Source organism: Musa acuminata, chromosome BXJ1-2, assembly GCF_036884655.1.
Source record: "Musa acuminata AAA Group cultivar baxijiao chromosome BXJ1-2, Cavendish_Baxijiao_AAA, whole genome shotgun sequence".
NCBI lineage: Eukaryota > Viridiplantae > Streptophyta > Magnoliopsida > Zingiberales > Musaceae > Musa > Musa acuminata.
In genome coordinates, this window is record NC_088328.1 from 29,598,855 (window position 1) to 29,616,409 (window position 17,555).

Below are 17,555 nucleotides of genomic sequence, written 5' to 3' on the forward strand. Positions count from 1 at the left end.
GCAGATGCCTCACCTCCCTCCTCTTCCTCTTCCAACATCGACACAGATGCATAGCAACATTAGAGATGGAAGAGGAGGCAGAGTGGTACGACGTCGATGCATATACCTCACCTTCCTTCTTCGACGCTAAACTTCTCTACCTCACCTACCTCCTTTTCCTTCTCCCTCGATGACGCAACTACCTCACATGCCTCCTCTTTCTCCTTCAATGCCGACGTAGAGACCTTACCGCTCCATCTCATTTTCCTCCTCATCGTTGATGTTCAGATTGACATCGATAAAATTGACCATCATGTCGTTATCACTGATCACTGCCACAACAATCACCCATGTCACCATCATTAAAATTATATTTTTACCTATTCATGTACGTATTATAATATTTTCCATCGATAAAATCAATAACATTAAAACAAATATAATTAAATATTTTTTATTTTATAAATATAAATTTTTAATATAAATTTTTAAATATAAAAATCACTAACTAAGTGTAAATCTATAATTAGCCCTATCCACATCCCCAAAGTACCGAGCAAACAATGCCACTTTAAACCACGAGCATTCAAGCCTAGTCGCTCTCGTGCGTGCGAATACGGCGTGTTGTTAAGCCCATACTCTATAATATGTCAGGGATCCCATCTTGTTACATGATGGAATGCACATTCGACCCGTGAATATGTCACGCATCCAATCTTATTATTGCATGATGGTGTGCACATTCGACCCATGAATTCAGCCAAAATCTATGCAGCATTTTACGACGGCAGCTGCTGACACATCAAATCTAGCGACCAACATGATTCGACGAGGAATTGAACCCAGATCTTGATTCAGGTTGGGTGGGCCACCATCTTCCCCTCAACAATCCCCGTGCACTGTCACCCTCCCCACCCACCCCTCCATCTCTTCTTCCGCCCGCTCCTCGCCCCACCCGGAATACACATCCAGGAAATAGAGCATGACCACCAGCACGAAGCAGCAAGACGCCATAGGAATGGGCCCGAACACCCACAGGAACAACGGGAAGGAGAAGTAGAAGGCTCTCAACCCAAGCGACCAGAAATAGCTCCCCCGGTTCAACGCCCTGGCCACGAACTCCGCCGCCAGCGCCGGCGCCGCCCGGTGGCTCTTCACGGGCACGTTGACGAGAATCCCCGCGTGGCTGTAGTACCGGATCGACTGCACGTTGAGGAGGAAGGCGAGCAGGAAGCACACGAGGATGGAGAAGAACTTGATGGAGAGCCCCAGGTCGCTCGTGTCGCCGACCACGAAGCCCCGGCCCCGGAGGCGGCTGCTGCTACCGCCGTTTGTCATCAGCACGACGATCAGCGAGCTGAGCATGATCGCCGTCGACGCCAACAGCGTCGACGCCATTATGTTGTTCCGCAGAGTCTGGACTGCCAACACTCCGTTCTTTGCAGGATCCTGCAGAAAGATCGGCAGCAATCGATCCATGTACATTGAAGCAACAAGCGATGTGAAATAGGGATGTGCTGACCTCCATCATCGTTTGAACCCAAATGCGGCGATTGATGGCGTTGATGCCGATGACAGTGGTGGTGGGATGCCGGGTGATCCGGTAGAGGAGCCATAGATGGTAGGCTACCAATGATAAGAGGCCAAGAGGGACGAGGACGAAGTCCAGATCTTGTTTCTCCATGAGGTTTCTCGATCGGAGTTGCACTCTTGGACGTGTACAAACTGGGAAAGGTAAGAAGGCTAATAATGGAGAGAGGAGGAAACGGGGAGAACAGAGACGTGAAGAGAACGCCAAGTGTCTTGTGGGAAGGGTGCACACGAGTTTGCATGACAAAGAGGTATTCCTTGGACGCCAAGTGTCAACGTCCAAGAGTGCAACTCCAAGTGTACAAAACTCGTGTGCAGAACACAAGGTACATGACATGCCATAATAAAAGACCTCCATTAGAGTAATGATTCCTTTAAAATTAATATTCAAAATTAAATGTTTGCTTTATACTTTAAACAAACATGCATACAATTGTCAATGGTTTTTCAGTCATATGTGAGTGACATCTGGTTGGAAACTTCAACTGGGATTATAAACCACAATGAAAGCTTCTTCCTTCAATTCGCTCTTCTTTAGTTAAGAGTCTCAGTTCAAGAACTATTCAATGAATACCTCTTCTGTTGCAGAGAAGTAGCTGTTCGGTGTGGAGATTCCTAACACTGGCTCAAATATCTGCTCTCTTCTGGCATATTGTCATGCCATCGCCGATCGGCACCTGTTGAATTAATATGGTTTAGTTAGATTCCTAATAACAGAGAACACAAGCAAAGAAATCAAAACAAATCAATTGAAATAAGTCATATAGCTAATGCGAAGGAATTAGAACCAACCATACTAGTGCTGATGCGCTTGTCTTCAAGAATTTTTCTGTTGAAGTTTCTTAGGCTGATGGTCTTGGAATCATTCACCTGGATGGATGAATGGTAGAGTAAACGTTACTATGATAGCATCCACATAAAGACATTAGACTAGCTTACCTGAGGGTCAGCAACTTTTCCATGCCAAAGAACATTATCAATGACAATCAGGCCCCCAATCCTAACCTGTAAGATAGTTTGAAGAGCAAGATTTTTGTGCAGTCTCAGTTTCATCAATCCAAAAACAAAGTTAGATTCAAAGTAATCATTTTTTTTCAGCTCATCCTAACCAAACAGAGATAGAATACATTGAAGCAAAAAATAACCAGAAAAATTCATAATTGCACATATCTATTTGGATCTTCATAGTGTCTGTCTCGTTGGGTGTTCATTTCCAAATTTGTAATGAAAGAATTTTACTCTACACAACATCTTTTTTTTATTTCTTTCATTGAGTAAAGTTCACAGAACATTTGGAAGACCATGTCAGAGCATTATTACCCATAAGGTGATCTAAACTTGCACAACCCAGTTTCCCTTTAAGGAAGATTTTGTAACTGGAGAACTTAAAAAGAACATTTGGCATAATTTCAATACAGATAGTACATCTTAAGTCATTATTTTTCTGATTAGTTTCAGATGATGGAATAGTTTCCAGTCTCGAGGTACCACGTAGACAATGAAGGAGGCAGGGATGCAATGATTTTGCCCTTGAATCCAGAAGAATATCAATGCTAACATGAGGGAAAGGTGTACCTTACATAGGACAGTGCAAGTGTCACCAAGATGGGGAACTAGCATATGTTAGAGATGAAAGAAAGAAACTTAAAATCTCAAATTGTCTTCCTTGTTAACCTAGAATACATGATAGGAGCTCCAAAAGGTAACAAAGAACTTGAAATAGTAAAATAAAGCAAATCTCTTTACTGGTCTACTGATAATATTTTTAACATAACACAACTGTTACCATTTACCATTTCGAACAACTAGGAGCTTTGCGAAAAACTGCAATTCTAGAGTTCACAGCCATGCCATAATCATGTAATGTCATGCACTTCAACCTCAAGATAAATTACAGTTCTTTCAGAAGAACCATCACAGTATGAATTAAGTACTAATACGTGTATAACATCCCAAATCTATCAGAAATCTATGTTGTGTGTGTACAATATTCCAAATCTATCAAGAAACTATATCTCTCTACTACCCTGGAGATGAAGATCATGTATGAAATGATATATCTCAAATGACAGATCTATAAATTTTAGAGTTAAACAAACAAAAACTTCGAGAAAATAGCTATACACTCAACAACTCTTCAAGTTATTTCACTTCTATAAAGTCCTTTTCCTGTTCCTTGATGTGTTCAAGAGGCATGGCAACGGATCCTTAACTAAATTACTTGATATGCATTTCTCTCTTCTTGGTTTGATAGTCTAATACTAGAGCACAGAAATTATCAAAAGTAACATTGATCTTTTTCCCATAATAAAATGGAGCATAACCAAAGCACAAGAATTTTATTCTAAAAAGAATCACCCGGCAACTTCTTAGTTTTTCTTGCGCTAAATATATTACACCACACAACCACACAGAACATTACCAGTTGCAATAGAAGCTCAAAATATTCACTGTACATCCGCTTCTCAGCATCCACAAATGCAAAATCAAAACTACAAAATAAAAAAAAAAGAACAAAAGAGGTTCCATCTCATTAGAAAATAGAAAAATAGTGGAATCTAATATGTACTGAAAAGAAAATTGTTCCAACAATTAGTTTTAAATATATCCACGACATGAATTCCATACTAGTTTATAGTCAAAACTGGCAACATCAGTGTATTTGGATTTAGCTGAATTATGCAGTTTAAAACAAATAAAAAGAACCTACAGGAAATTTTTTGTTTGTACCTATCATAGAATAACTGATATTTAGACCATAAACGCTTTTCTGATTAAGGGAAAGACAATCAAGAAAGTGGAATCAACTTCGGTAGGTAATTTCCTATTCCTAGTTCAAATGTTGCTTGAACAATCAATCTATTTATAGTTTAATGTACTTGAGAGTTGAGAGTACAATATATGCATACTTAACTTTCATAAGCACAATTGCTTCGTTATGATCTTTATAAGCTAGGTAGTAGATAAGGATATTATTGCAATTATGACAAATAAGGATGAAATTTATGTATTTAAGTGGATTTAAATAACCATCTAATGTCATGTTATATTAGATAAGGATGCGCTATGGGAATAAGAAAAATTGACACCTCACCTTACCACTTTACAGTTTGGAATATCTCAATATAGGAGTTCACTAGCGTATATCAATAAAAGTTTATAAAGATATAAGATAGCTACCATTCATGGCTTTTTGTAGGGATGCAAATGAGTCAAATCACTAGCGAGCAGTTGAATGTTCAGCTCGTTAAACACTTGCTCAAGCTCATTCACAAAGGTTAATGAACCAAGCTTGAGACTAACTCTAAAGCTGGATCTTAAATGAGCCAAGCTAGAAATGACAAAACTTAACTCATTTATGCTCATGAGAAAATTTGTTAATAAGCTCATGAACCAAGCTCATCAGTCATCAATAGGCTTTTAAATAGAGGCTCATCCTCTCTCTCTCTCTCTCTCTCTCTCTCTCTCTCTCTCTCTCTCTCTCTCATGAGGATACATGATGGTTGCCTGGTGTTTTTTTCCTCTTCTCCCGTCTTTCTTGTTATCTTTCTATCTTTTTTTTTTTATTCAAATCAACACTGCCAGCATATCTATGTTATTGTTAACACTCAAGTAATTGAAGTATCAAAAGACACAAGTTGGAGGCCTTCATAATCATCATTTACCATAAACAACCAAATTACAATGATATATTTTGTTAATATGACAATACTAATGCACCATAATTTCCACTAATTTACAAATAAATGTGAAGTAATTTATAACACCTCATGATTATAAGACAGCTTATATTTGACTTTTAGTCCAGTTCCTTACCTGCAAGATTCACCATTTTGGATTAAGGATCTTAATGATTCCACTGCTAAGCCATGTTTGATATCCACCTAAAAATTAACAACAACAAATTAGAATGACATAAGTAGAAGCTTCACATATATGCAAAATTTGACACAGAGGCCACAAAGCATAATATTGTTATGTCTCTAATCCACAAAATATCACCAAAAAGCAAGTAATAAGGTTTCAAAACATGTCTCATCTATCAAATGATATGTCCCCACTGATGCTCAATTCCCCATATATGTGTTTCTTATGTCAATCTTGTAGGTCCACCATTTTATGTTGAAGGGCTAAACTAGCCTGAACTGCATTGCTTCAGTGATCTTAAAGGGGTCTTATCAAAGACTGGATTTTGTCCTTGGGCATGAGAAACTATTGCCCTCTCTCCACCTTTTGCAGCTTCCCATTGCCAGAGAGGGCCACAGGGAAGAAGACACCAAAGGAGATAGTTATGTGAGTTTTTTTTGTAATTGATGGTTATATTATGCCTTTTCTTCAAATTTAAATTTAATTTGGCCCCATGTAACCTGAAGTCAAAGACCTGCTATTCAGAAACTACACCAATTTAAGACCACCATCATCAAACCTCGAACTAAGAAATTCCACATTATTCATCAAATGGGATACGGTATCCATATTAGATTGCAGAAGAATATGCTAGCAATAAATGAAAGAACAAAGAAGCAAAGCAAAAAAATAAGTACCAAGAGAGATGTAATTGAAGAGGGAAAAAGAAAACTCTATTACTATATATTTAGTTGGACTTTACAGAACTAAATAGTGCCTTGTTTAATAGGTAGTGTCAGCATTTGATATGACTAAGAGTGTCATAAAGGTATAAAAAATGGCTATAAGTGCCACTAGAGGGAGACTTGTGCACTAGATTTTAGTATTGGCTATAAGTAATTGTCCATGGCTAGACCAAGTGACAGACCACCTAAACCAGATAGTATACCACCAAATCTTAACACCACCTATTTAATCCTTCTCCATCCAAAAACCAAAGAAACATAGTTCAACACCATTTAAACTGGTGCTAGACCTCTTTTGAACATTAACTGAACCTATTAAAACTAAGACAGGTACAAAAGAAAAAACTAAGAGAGAAGGCTAGGCTTATGAATAGCACACATCTCTTAAATGAAATGTTTTATGATTATACTACAAAAGAAAGACAGAAAGATAGAGGGGGACTCGCCCATTAAGCAAGTGTCCTTTCTGTTTTTCTTTAATAGGTCACCCACAAATATACATTATTTGAGCTCTCCAACACAGATTAAGGAAGACAGTGAATATTAGTACAAATAAAATGAAAGAGAAAACATTGGAGATGAAGACTCACAAAAATGCAATGTATAATCTCAATCAAAGAAACATGTAAAATAACTCGGATCATATCTACATGATCCATGGTTTTCTAATGCTTTGTTCCTTTCATAACATTTCAAATGAAGAGGAAGCAGTAATCTCAGTTTATAGACCATGATAAATAAGAAAAAAAAAACAAAGAGTATTCAAATATTGTGGTAACAAATAAAGAAATGAAAGCACTCAATCTTCACTTTCATGGCAGACAAGACTAGCAGGATATAACCTTGTGAGAAACGCCAGCACGCTCATAATACTTCTTTGCAATTTCAAGGCATTTCACATCTCTTTCACATGCAACTAACCGACCCGATTCAGGTAACACCAGTGCAATAGCTAAAGAAGAGTATCCCTGGGAGAAAGGGAACACAATTTTTTATTAGTCATATCTTTAAAATAACAATCTTCAAAAGAATATTGGTAAATCTTAATTGATTAGGCACTGATGATCAGTTAAGACCTAACTAGAGGTATATAACAAAAAATAGCTTAGATCGACCATGTATCAACCTCTTGCATGATTTTGATTTTATTCTATGATGCTTGATGGCTAATTAGAGGTTAATTAGTGTATGGTCAGGTAGTTAAGTGTCATTAAGGTCTAATGAGTGGCAATTAAGGAAATTAAGCTCATTGCACCACGTTTCAACTTCTTACATGATTTTATAGCTCATTCTAACATGTGACAGCTAATTAGAATAATAATAATAATAAAGCCCTAATTAGGATCATTTTCTTACTTCTAGACCCAATTAGGAGGTAATTAGGAGTAATTTCGGGTTAATTAAAGCATGCTTATTGTTGTTTGATTATGATATTATTGATGGATTAAGGGTTTATTCTTTCATTTTGATGTGATTAAATACTTTTTTATTCCATTTAGACCTAACTAAGAGTAATTAGGACTAATTTATTTGTTTGTTTATGAAATTATTGGTGGATTAAGGGTTTATTCTTCCATTTAATGTGATTAAAGGCTAACCAGACTAGTTAGATCTTCTTCTATCTAGACCCAGTTAGGGGCAATTAGAAGTACTTTAGGGCTAATTACAATATGCTTACTGTTGTTTGATTATGTAATTATTGGTGGTTGAAGGGCTTATTCTTCCATTAATATGATTAAAAGATTATTAGAGCTAAGTAGGGTCTTTTTCCATTTATACTCAATTAAGGGTAATTTAGGACTAATAACAGCACTTATTTCATTAACATACAATTGAGAGCTAACAAGAGGTAATTTATTCTATTGACATTTGTTTGGAAAATGGCCCCAAAGATGCAAAGTATAGACATGCTATTGATACACCAGACTAATGAGCATGGGGGTTGCGATGATGAGGTCGACTCAGACCTTGCAGCTGGCAATGGCATTCATGCCTCCTTGGTGCATCAGCACATGAACAAGGAGACTATGAAACATCAATCGAGCAACTCGAGTATGTTAAGTGACATTTGAAGTGGACCAAGTTAATTCACTCGATCATCCACAGCGAGAACCTCTATCGAGCCACAAGGACTGAGCAGGGCGGCTAGCCAAATGTCCTCCTCCTTAGTTGGGCAAGATAGGTAGCATGAGGCATGGTAGATTACGAGGTTTCATCATAAGACTTGCCAGAAGGGTTACATGATATCGTCAATCTTGATCCTACTACTTGGCCACCACAATTAGCAAAACAAAAATATCAATGATGCATACACAAAGGGAAAGAAGGACATGGGGAAAGCTAGTGTCAGGTGGTTTAACTTCCTCTGGATTCCAGCCCATACAGCCTAAGGTTCATACTACCATAGTATCATGTCATCAACACAGAAGCCAGGCCTAGAAATCCGACCTACTATTTAGACCAGGTGGCCGAAATAAGAAATTAGATCAAATCATTCAAGAAACAGTGAGACCTATATGGTGTTACAATGATGTGTGATAGTTGGTTGGGGCCACATCATCAATTTCCTTATATATTATTGATTTTCCACAAATCAGTTGATGCATCAGACAAAATTCAGGATGCAAACTAAATAGAATGTTTGAAGGACACAGTGACGGTAGGGTTTGATGGACACTCTCTCTCTCTCTCTCTCTCTCTCTCTCTCTCTCTCTCTCTTGATTCAATGTCATTTCTAATGAAGTGAACAGAAGATCTAGTTCAAATTAACATGTTTAAATTCACTTTGATGATAGATCTTTAAGGTTTTAGGAGTTCCTTTAATAATACTTCCAATTTCATTTTTTATTTGCTTCAGTTGATTCTGCTGGAACATGAGGGTCCATACAGCTCAGTATGCCAACAAGATGGCACCCACATGTGACTGAAACTAAAACCATTGCCAATTGTATGCATGCTTGTCTAAAGCATAAAGCAAGCATTTAATCTTGAACATATATATACCAAACCAGCAGCTAATCACCATCTAAACATCAGCAGTAAATACTCGAATACAAGCAATTACAAAGAAAGAACACATAACATCCGATTAAAAGAACTGGACAAAAAATCAAGTTAGTTCCATGTTTTGCATCAAAGCTAAAACTGAAGGCAGCATAGCTATTTAAGGTAACCACACCGTGTAGATGCCAACTTCAATGCACCGTTGTGCCCCAAGAATCTGTACAAGCATTGCTAGTAGTTGGGCCTGATCTGGAGATACCTACTAGAAACATTATTATCTTGAGTCAACAGAATACATGTTTACAAAAGTAACCAATTCTGTGGAGAGAAGTACAAATTTACTGTTTGAAGGTAGACGATGAGCTCTATAACTTTAAAAGTGACATAGCCAAAGACAAACAGTTTAAGACTAATATGCAAAGGAGAAGGAACATTAACTTTAAAGGAATCATTACTCTAATGGAGGTCTTTTATTATGGCATGTCATGTACCTTGTGTTCTGCTAGGTCCAAAAAATCCTATTGCAAAAAACCAACATAATTGAGTGTCCAATAATATGCAATGATACTGCACATTAGTAAACGACCAAAGGGATAACCTTCTCACAGGACAATGTCAGCTAGAACAGCACACGAGAAGAAAGAAGCAAGCACGAGTACCTGCATCTGGCTCCCTGGCATGGTCGCTGTTTCTTCCCTAAGCTCACGAAGGATCTGAACACGTCAAATTAAAACCCATAATCAACTCATCTTCCCACGAAAAGCAATTAGTGGGATAAGAAAAGAAGCAAAGAAAAGAACACAATACGCTGTGGCACGAGGTTACCGGAGGTTCGCGGACATTGGACAAGATGTAGCCGTAGAGCTGAGGCGTGACGCTGATGACCTGCTTCCTCCCGTACTTGTCGTCCTCGGCGACCACCACGGGCGGCGCGGTGACGGTGGCGAGACTCCGGACGGTTCTCGGAGGCGACGGAAGGAAGTGCAGCGATGCGAGCCTCCGCTTGGTGGTGCGGCAGCGAAGGGAGGAGAGAGAGAGGAGGGCGAGAAGGGGCGTCGAAGGGAGCAGAGAACTGCGGAGACGCAGGAGAGGTGGGAAGGGGCGTGTCGCCATGGAATCGCCAACTAGCAAAGTGGAGATAGTGTGGCGATTCGGGCAGATTGGGTCGGGCCAAAATAAGGGTCGAATTAAACGGGTCACGAATTCGATCCCTCAGCCGCTATAGTCTGATTCGTGTAGGGTTTGGTTAACCCTCGAATGGAATGCAACAGTTTTTGGTTGTAAGCAGTGAAGGCAGATAGTGAAATGTCTAAAATTGAGATGCAAACACATCAATTAGCAAAACTAATCCAAAAGTATCATTTTAGTCTCACGAGTAGCAGAGATGAACGGTGTCATTTTGGTCACAATGGATCGATGAATTGGAACTAGAAATACAAATACAGCATTTGGTGCATAGAAGATGGGAGTCTCCCATTTGCAGTTCCTGAGCAAATTGCAAAGCTGTGTGTAGCGAAGTTAACAACAAATATGTTGACAGAATCATAAGGAAACCAGTGAAGGAATTCGCTTCGATGCGAGGGCTGCTTGGTGTTATCAACATGAAACCCCAAAATCCAAATGCAATAAGGAAATGGCCATAAAGAGCACTAGATTCAGGTTGGCTTAGAACACAAATAAGATCCACTATTTAAGTGCATAGAAAGAAGAAACCAGCAAAAATCTAAAGCAGTTCCACCAACCAACATAAAACCAGTATTACAAGACAAGAAGAAGCACAAGTCCTTGAAACCTCTCTAAGAGACCATAATGTCCTCCATGCCTATCAAGTTGACATCTCTAACTGCGATAGGTTATTTCTCCTTGTTCGTAGTTACTCTTGATCAAGCAGCTGAACCACTTCAGCAACACCTACCATCATTTCCTTTGAGATTTGACCAGCCTCAGGAAGATCAAACTTTCTACGCCTCATTGAACCCAACTTCCCAGATGGTTGTGGATCGACCACCTCTAGCATCGCTTCAAGTTCTTCAACCATTGATTTCTTTGCTGCCCGCACCATGTAATCCGGTCCCTAACATCAAGGCAGGTGGCGGATATAGTCGATCGAGCACAAAAGAAAATGAGAAGTAAATTTGCAGATTCAATGTATCCCCTTATATGACACCAATCAGATTCAATGACTTAACAAATTTGCAGAAGATTCAAATTACACGTGCAGATAGTTTTTAGTCTCTTTTAGAAACATGTGACCAAGTATTATGTAACTTCTACTACAGTGCATACAATGAGAAGCACAAATGAGAAGAAATCAAAATAGAATTGTAAGAATACCATTTGTCCAAACCTTGAAGGTGAAAAGAGGATCACCTCAAACTTATTTAAAAGAGTTGCATCATTTAGTGACTTGCCAATTCTGCATGGTGTCAGAATACTTAGCTATGAGTGGTTTCTTAACAGTAACACAATGGTTTTGCTAAAGGCTAAATTCGAAATGGCTTACACATTTATAAGTCCCACCTAAGTTCAAGGCTTGGCATCAGAATATGTCCATAGGCCTCTGATCTAGGGGTGCTGATAAGAATCTAAAGCTTTGTATTCAAGTCCCCAGGCTGGATCCAGACCTTCTGCTCACATTAGCACCACCTGCCTACCTGACTTCATCTGGTCATGAAGACCATCAGCTCTCTCCTCCCATCACCACCTACCTCCACTGCAATCTATCTCTGCAACACAATGATCATGGCCAGATAACCTACTATCACACTGCCCGTTCCTCATTTCATCACTACAATAACATAAACACAATTGCCATTTGGTGAAAACGAAGTCCTTTAATTGGCCAAAGCAAGGCCCGAGGTTTCTTGTATCCAAGTCAGCCTATACATACACACAATTGTCATTTGGTGAACACAAGAATAGGCCAAACGAAAGTATGCCAACTTATGCCTGCTCTGTTAGCTGCCTTAAAAATTGGGATGGACAGAATATAGAATTATTTATTGCGACAGCACAGTCTGATGACATACCCTTAAATCCATAATCCCTCACGTTTGAGTATATTGCACTGTAGAACATTGAAAATGTATTAAACCTATATTACTTAACATCCTTATCAGTTTGTGCATCAGTCCACAGTTCCAAGTGGTATAGATAACACAATTATTGCGTAAATCATCAGCTTTCAGATTGTAACAGTTGTATACCCAAGAATACCAATCATAAAATGCAAAGAGTACAACATTGCACTGACTACTCCAATAATTTGCAAATTCAGACAAAACATCATCCTGAACCAAGTAAGATATCACAATTGCCAACTCATAAACCAGCAAGATGACACTACAAAATTTTGGGAAACTCCATAGCGTCCAACCAATCATCATGCCAAACCACCAAAGTCTTGTCACCTAGTTTCTTAATGCTTGGAAGGATTATCTGCCCACCTAATGTTTGATACAAGTGCACTATTTTGCACTGAACAAAATCTACACCTAGTCCATGTTGCCTGTCTTTTGATCAGATTACCAAGGTTGGTCCAATAAAAGTTGACAGACATTTATGGATACTATTACAAACTAAATCAAGAACTCAACCAAATACCTCATGATCATGTGAACCTCACCATTCCACTCAAACCAAGCACTTATATATGTGAATTCTCGATTTTTAGTTTCAACTCAAACTTTGATAGAGCTACAAGGTACTATTGACTGCCAAAATGATCTTTTTCAACCCCTTATTTACTTTCTTCTTTTCTTTTTCAGATGCATAAAGAAGCTCATAAGCGAAATCTTTCTATTTTCTTCTGCATATTTCTGATGACTTTGTATCCTGAAGGTGCTTTGCCACTAAACCCAATAATGAACTATTCATAGTGGGGGCAAACATCACCTTAAAGACAATGATTTTTCACAAGTGGAAGCCTTATAAATTTCCCTACACAGTAGGAAAAAAAAAACAAAGATGAAGAAGAGAAGACATAAATATATCAAAACCATCATGGAGAATAAATTATTTTAAAACATTAAGGAGTAACCATAAAAGACTATGAGAGGAAAAATAAAATCTGTTCCGATAACATGTACCACGAGACTATCATTAGAGATAAATCATGAAGTTTCTGCCACACTATAAGTTACCTCAATGGCGTCTACAGTCAGGAGGAGAACAATAATTTTCTCAGAAAACCTTTGGCACTCTTCTGCATCCTTTGATATGCGTCTGCGATAAGAGAAATTATAGAAGAAAGCTCTGATCTCCTTCAATCTGGCTTTGGCCACTGCCAGCTCTCGAAGGCAGCGAAGAATCTGGGAGCGGCGAGCCAGATGAGACCTGAAGGTCACTTGGATCAGCAATGCAGCGTCTTGTGGTGTCAGTTCTTTTTTTTTCCCCTTGTTGCATCTCTTGGTAAAAGCCTTTCCACCATCCACAAACTTAAATCAGCATCAATACCGATCAATAATCTAACGCGTACAAAATGCTCAGTTGCAACAAATACAGAATGAATACTAAAACTGGCCGGCCAATCATATTACCGACCACTAGAAACTAGAAAGCATAACTTTTTTAATGCAAGCTACTAAAAACACAATCCCTCATTTGCAAAATTAAAAGCCGAGAAGAATCAGCTTTAAATTCATAAGGATGAAAAGCACCCTAAGTTTGAGTCGGACTATGCATTGTTATGTGTAAAGCTACTAAATCACCCCTCCTATTTTGAACTAAGGACTACAAACATTAAGAAAAGAGAGAGATTTTGGAATGCCTATAGAATATTCTAAATGAGGAAATATGTATGTAGCAGTCTGTCAATGTAATGCTCTACAATGTTCTTAATGAACAGGAGAACTGAAGTTTTACCTCAGAAACAACCCAACGATATCCAAATATTTTCTAGACAAACGCTAAGATGGGATCAGAAAGACCTTAGAAGCAACTAAACCTCATCCAAAAGTCTATTATCAAAAAGATCATCAATGAGAATGATCTGAGACCTTTCTGATGGCGATGGCTCCAGGATTCTTCTCTTCAATCTCCACCACATGGACGGTTCCTTCCTTCGCTTTCTTTTCCTTCTTCTTCTCCTTCTTCGCCGCCTTCTCCTCTTCGTCGTCGTCACGAGGCTTTGTTGAGGACGCCCACGTGTACGTGCGGCTCAGCGGCGAGTCCTTCCCCTTCCCCTTGAACTCCGTCGTCCACTTCACGTTCCTCTCGCCGACTCCTTTCCCGTTCGCCGCCCAGACGAACTTCCGATCGAACCCCTCGTCCTCTTCCGCCCCCTTGAACTCCGCAGTACACTTCAGCGCCCTCTCCCCGCCCGCCTTGGCGGCGGCCATCCACTTGTACTTTCGGTCGAGCCCGAGCTCCCTAGGCCCGTTGATCTCCGCCGTCCATGTGTACTTACGATCGAGATCCCGGCTATGGGCCCGGCCGAGCCCGAGCTCGAGGGCGGTGACCCGATCACTGAGGTCCCGGAGGCACAGCTCCGTGTCCGCCGGCTCGCGGAGCCCCTTGAACGAGGCGACGGCAGAGCGCTCGAAGCCGAAGGGGTCAGCGGCGGCGAGGAGGTCGAGGGGGGCGGTCAAGGGGGATGGGAGGAGGCATTGTGATGGGAGATCGACAGGTGGGAACGGTGAGGGGTTAAGCAGGTCAAGGGCGAAGTCTAGGGAGCGATGGTGGTGATGGAGCTCGTCCACCAGCGCCAGCGGTCGCGACAAGGGAGAGGTGAAGGTGGAGAGTGAGGATTCGAGGTAGGCGAAGGAAGGGAGGAGGGGGTCGAAGAGATCAAACGGGCGGAATCCACTCATTGTCGTTGCCTTGGTGGTGGTGGTGGTGGTGGTGGTGGAGGAGGGGATGGGGATTTCTGGGCTGTTTAAGAGAAGAGAAGAGGAGGTGTGCGGGTTAGGACAGACTTTGCTGAGACGAGTGCATTTCTGTGGGACCCACACATTTGTCATGTCTGAAATGAATGCTCCCTTAAAAGACTTCGGAATCGGAGAAGTCAAGAATTCGGACGTGGAAAGGTAAAGTGAAAGTTTTGGGTATCGAATTGAGTGCAGCTATATATCGATAATTACTGTTATGTCTCATGTTCTGATCCGTATGAGTTTGATAAAATACTTACAAAATAATTAGTTTTGTAGCATTTTCAAAGTCAATGGATAGAATCAAAAGGTTTAGTCAGAAAATATACAGTTTCTTAGATTATCATCTTATTGGGACAAAAACTTTAATTAGGCTAATCAAGCATTATATAGATATATCTTCAGTTGATAAGATTTAGTTAGTAATTTGTAAGGATGATTGATACATAAATAGATTTTTTATTTTTTTTGTTATGAAGTGAGGGGTCATAAATGACGGTGGATGTTTCGAGTTTAACATATAGATTACTTATTATCATGAGTATATTATCGTAATAAGTAATTATTTCGATGAAGGTTGTACTTTGGTAGTTGTTATCTCCGTATCAACTTAAGTATCGAAACGATCGAATCAAAAATTTTATATTTTAAACTTTTACAAAGTCTCGATAAATACTTGTAGATCGAATAATTTCTCATAAGTGATTTCGTTACGGACTTCATCAATAAATTCTCCTATGATCATTTATTATATGCACCACGCTCTTATTGAGTTGAAATCAAGTCATTCCTTCGTCTTTTTATCAAGCAATCAACTTTGAGATTAACAAGTGATATATGATTCTACTATCAATAATTAAAACTTTTACTAGCTAAACTAATTAACATCCTTAAGAATGATTATATAATGCTTTGAACTCCTAAATGAGTGGATTTGGAACCCTCTATCACACTTGCATTTTAGGTATTAAAATTATAATTTTTGAACCTTTAATAAGTTTGTTGATTGCATTTTGATAATATTAATTATTTTAAAATTTACACGACGAGATTTTGAGTGATAAACTATCACCATGAAAAAAATAATTGTTAGCCTAATTATTCCCTTCTAAGCTAAGGTGAAAAATAACACACATATATTATTATATTGTTTTATTCTTTTGCCATTCGTCAAAATCTGTTGGACTTTGGAAGGATATATGTGTAATTGCGCTTTACATTTAGTTTTCCCTATCGATTACACATACATATGTACCTTCCAAAATACCCTCTCATTGATTGGTGGATGCAACGGGATCAACGCGGGGCCGACCATATGAGACTAGCAAGAGTGTATTGTGGACGTGCAAACGCGTGTCCTGCAAATCGCGAGCTAAGCTGAGAAGCGATATCCGAGCGACAGCACGAAACATGGAACCCGGCACGTGCAAGCCAGGACAGCGCACAGGCCGAAGGTCAAATATGATGGGACCCACTGGTTTGGGTGAGAGGAGCGTCGAATCCTGACCGGGTTGGGAGACAGGGGATCCCTCCGAAAGCGCTGCCGCGGTGGAACGCACTACGGTGAGCCTTTCCGCGGACAATTATTCTTTATGTGGTGTACGCGTCTGGATGGCTCGAACTGCGACATCCCAGATATTAACGGCGTTGGCCGCGGGGAGGAATCCGAGGAGATCACTCGGGTCGCTGACACGCTCCACGTGCTCTGGCGCCCGCGTCGTCGGGCTATTGCGGATTCGGTGGCCAGCACGTTGGGCACCGCCGTCGGAGCACGTGGTCGATGCTCTCCCGGTCGATGAGTCTTTACGCCACGGCGTGACCGTGGGCGAGAAGATGATGCGGCGGATTCCCCAAGGGGGCGATCGGAAGTGGGTGGCGTCTCGCCATGTCGAACTTTTCTTGCCAACGAGGTTTTCTTTCCTTCTTGTTTTTGCCCCCTTCAATTTGAGCCTTTTACGCTCGTGTCTTGCGTTTCCTCGATTAATTTTGAGTCACTCCCTTCCTATATATTTTTTTTCCGCCAATGATCTTTTAGTTTTACTGTTTGTAACTCAAGTCTTAAATCAATATAATCGTTTCTCCTTTTAAGAAAACTTTGTAATACTCCGTGGAGTCAACGGGCTAAATGAGTCATTCTTAATATTTTAATTCTTACACTCTAAAAAATTACATCGATATTTATATAATTATAAAAATAAAACATTTAAATTCATTTATGATAACATCGTTTGTAAAAATAAAAGATAAAAAATAATTTTAAAGTTAATTTATAATAGCAGATGATGTCGGTGATGGAAAACGACTATGTCGTCGAGGGTCACAGATGACTGTTGTGGATGAGTAAAATAATGACGAGAGGTGAGAGTTACTTCTGCATTTGTGTCGACATCAACACAGTTATCGAGTGACATCACTTTATATCTATATTAGCATCATCATAATTATCAAGCGATATCGCTCAACATTTGTATATCCTTTCGTCGTTAAGTATTTGCATCAACGTGAATACAAATGTAAATCGATT

At 39.6% G+C, this 17,555-nt stretch overlaps 3 protein-coding genes across 4 annotated transcripts; all 3 read right to left on the reverse strand.

Annotated features, from left to right (window-relative positions):
* Positions 1-659: 659 nt before the first annotated feature.
* Positions 660-1,927, reverse strand: LOC135608395 (uncharacterized). The gene is made up of 2 exons (XM_065101223.1): positions 1,502-1,927; positions 660-1,428 (listed from the first exon to the last, which is right to left on the reverse strand). Exons 1-2 carry the CDS (start codon positions 1,925-1,927, stop codon positions 862-864), a joined length of 993 nt encoding a protein of 330 aa, XP_064957295.1. The 3' UTR covers positions 660-861.
* On the reverse strand, positions 1,927-10,334 carry LOC135608399 (uncharacterized). Of its 2 annotated transcripts, none has more exons than XM_065101236.1 (9): positions 9,990-10,334; positions 9,824-9,877; positions 9,340-9,423; positions 7,004-7,129; positions 5,386-5,453; positions 3,992-4,061; positions 2,509-2,574; positions 2,367-2,439; positions 1,927-2,246 (listed from the first exon to the last, which is right to left on the reverse strand). In XM_065101236.1, exons 1-9 carry the CDS (start codon positions 10,275-10,277, stop codon positions 2,185-2,187), a joined length of 891 nt encoding a protein of 296 aa, XP_064957308.1. In that variant the 5' UTR covers positions 10,278-10,334; the 3' UTR covers positions 1,927-2,184. The 2 variants fall into 2 exon arrangements, with proteins under 2 accessions (XP_064957308.1, XP_064957313.1); XM_065101241.1 differs by having other exon boundaries at positions 2,362-2,439.
* Positions 10,335-10,798: 464 nt separating this feature from the next.
* On the reverse strand, positions 10,799-15,051 carry LOC135608386 (BAG family molecular chaperone regulator 7-like). The gene is made up of 3 exons (XM_065101214.1): positions 14,162-15,051; positions 13,307-13,582; positions 10,799-11,238 (listed from the first exon to the last, which is right to left on the reverse strand). The coding sequence occupies exons 1-3, from the start codon at positions 14,972-14,974 to the stop codon at positions 11,038-11,040; spliced, it is 1,290 nt and encodes a 429-aa protein (XP_064957286.1). The 5' UTR covers positions 14,975-15,051; the 3' UTR covers positions 10,799-11,037.
* Positions 15,052-17,555: the final 2,504 nt, after the last annotated feature.

Coding starts and splice junctions, on each gene's coding strand:
- LOC135608395 (XM_065101223.1), bottom strand. CDS start 1,927: ATGGAGGTCTTTTATTATGGCATGTCATGTACCTTGTGTTCTGCACAC. Junction 1,429..1,501: donor GGGTTCAAACGATGATGGAG/GTCAGCACATCC, acceptor ATCTTTCTGCAG/GATCCTGCAAAGAACGGAGT.
- LOC135608399 (XM_065101236.1), bottom strand. CDS start 10,277: ATGGCGACACGCCCCTTCCCACCTCTCCTGCGTCTCCGCAGTTCTCTG. Junction 9,878..9,989: donor CCAATGTCCGCGAACCTCCG/GTAACCTCGTGC, acceptor TGACGTGTTCAG/ATCCTTCGTGAGCTTAGGGA. Junction 2,247..2,366: donor AGACAAGCGCATCAGCACTA/GTATGGTTGGTT, acceptor TTAATTCAACAG/GTGCCGATCGGCGATGGCAT.
- LOC135608386 (XM_065101214.1), bottom strand. CDS start 14,974: ATGAGTGGATTCCGCCCGTTTGATCTCTTCGACCCCCTCCTCCCTTCC. Junction 13,583..14,161: donor GAGCCATCGCCATCAGAAAG/GTCTCAGATCAT, acceptor GATGGTGGAAAG/GCTTTTACCAAGAGATGCAA. Junction 11,239..13,306: donor TGACTGTAGACGCCATTGAG/GTAACTTATAGT, acceptor CCTTGATGTTAG/GGACCGGATTACATGGTGCG.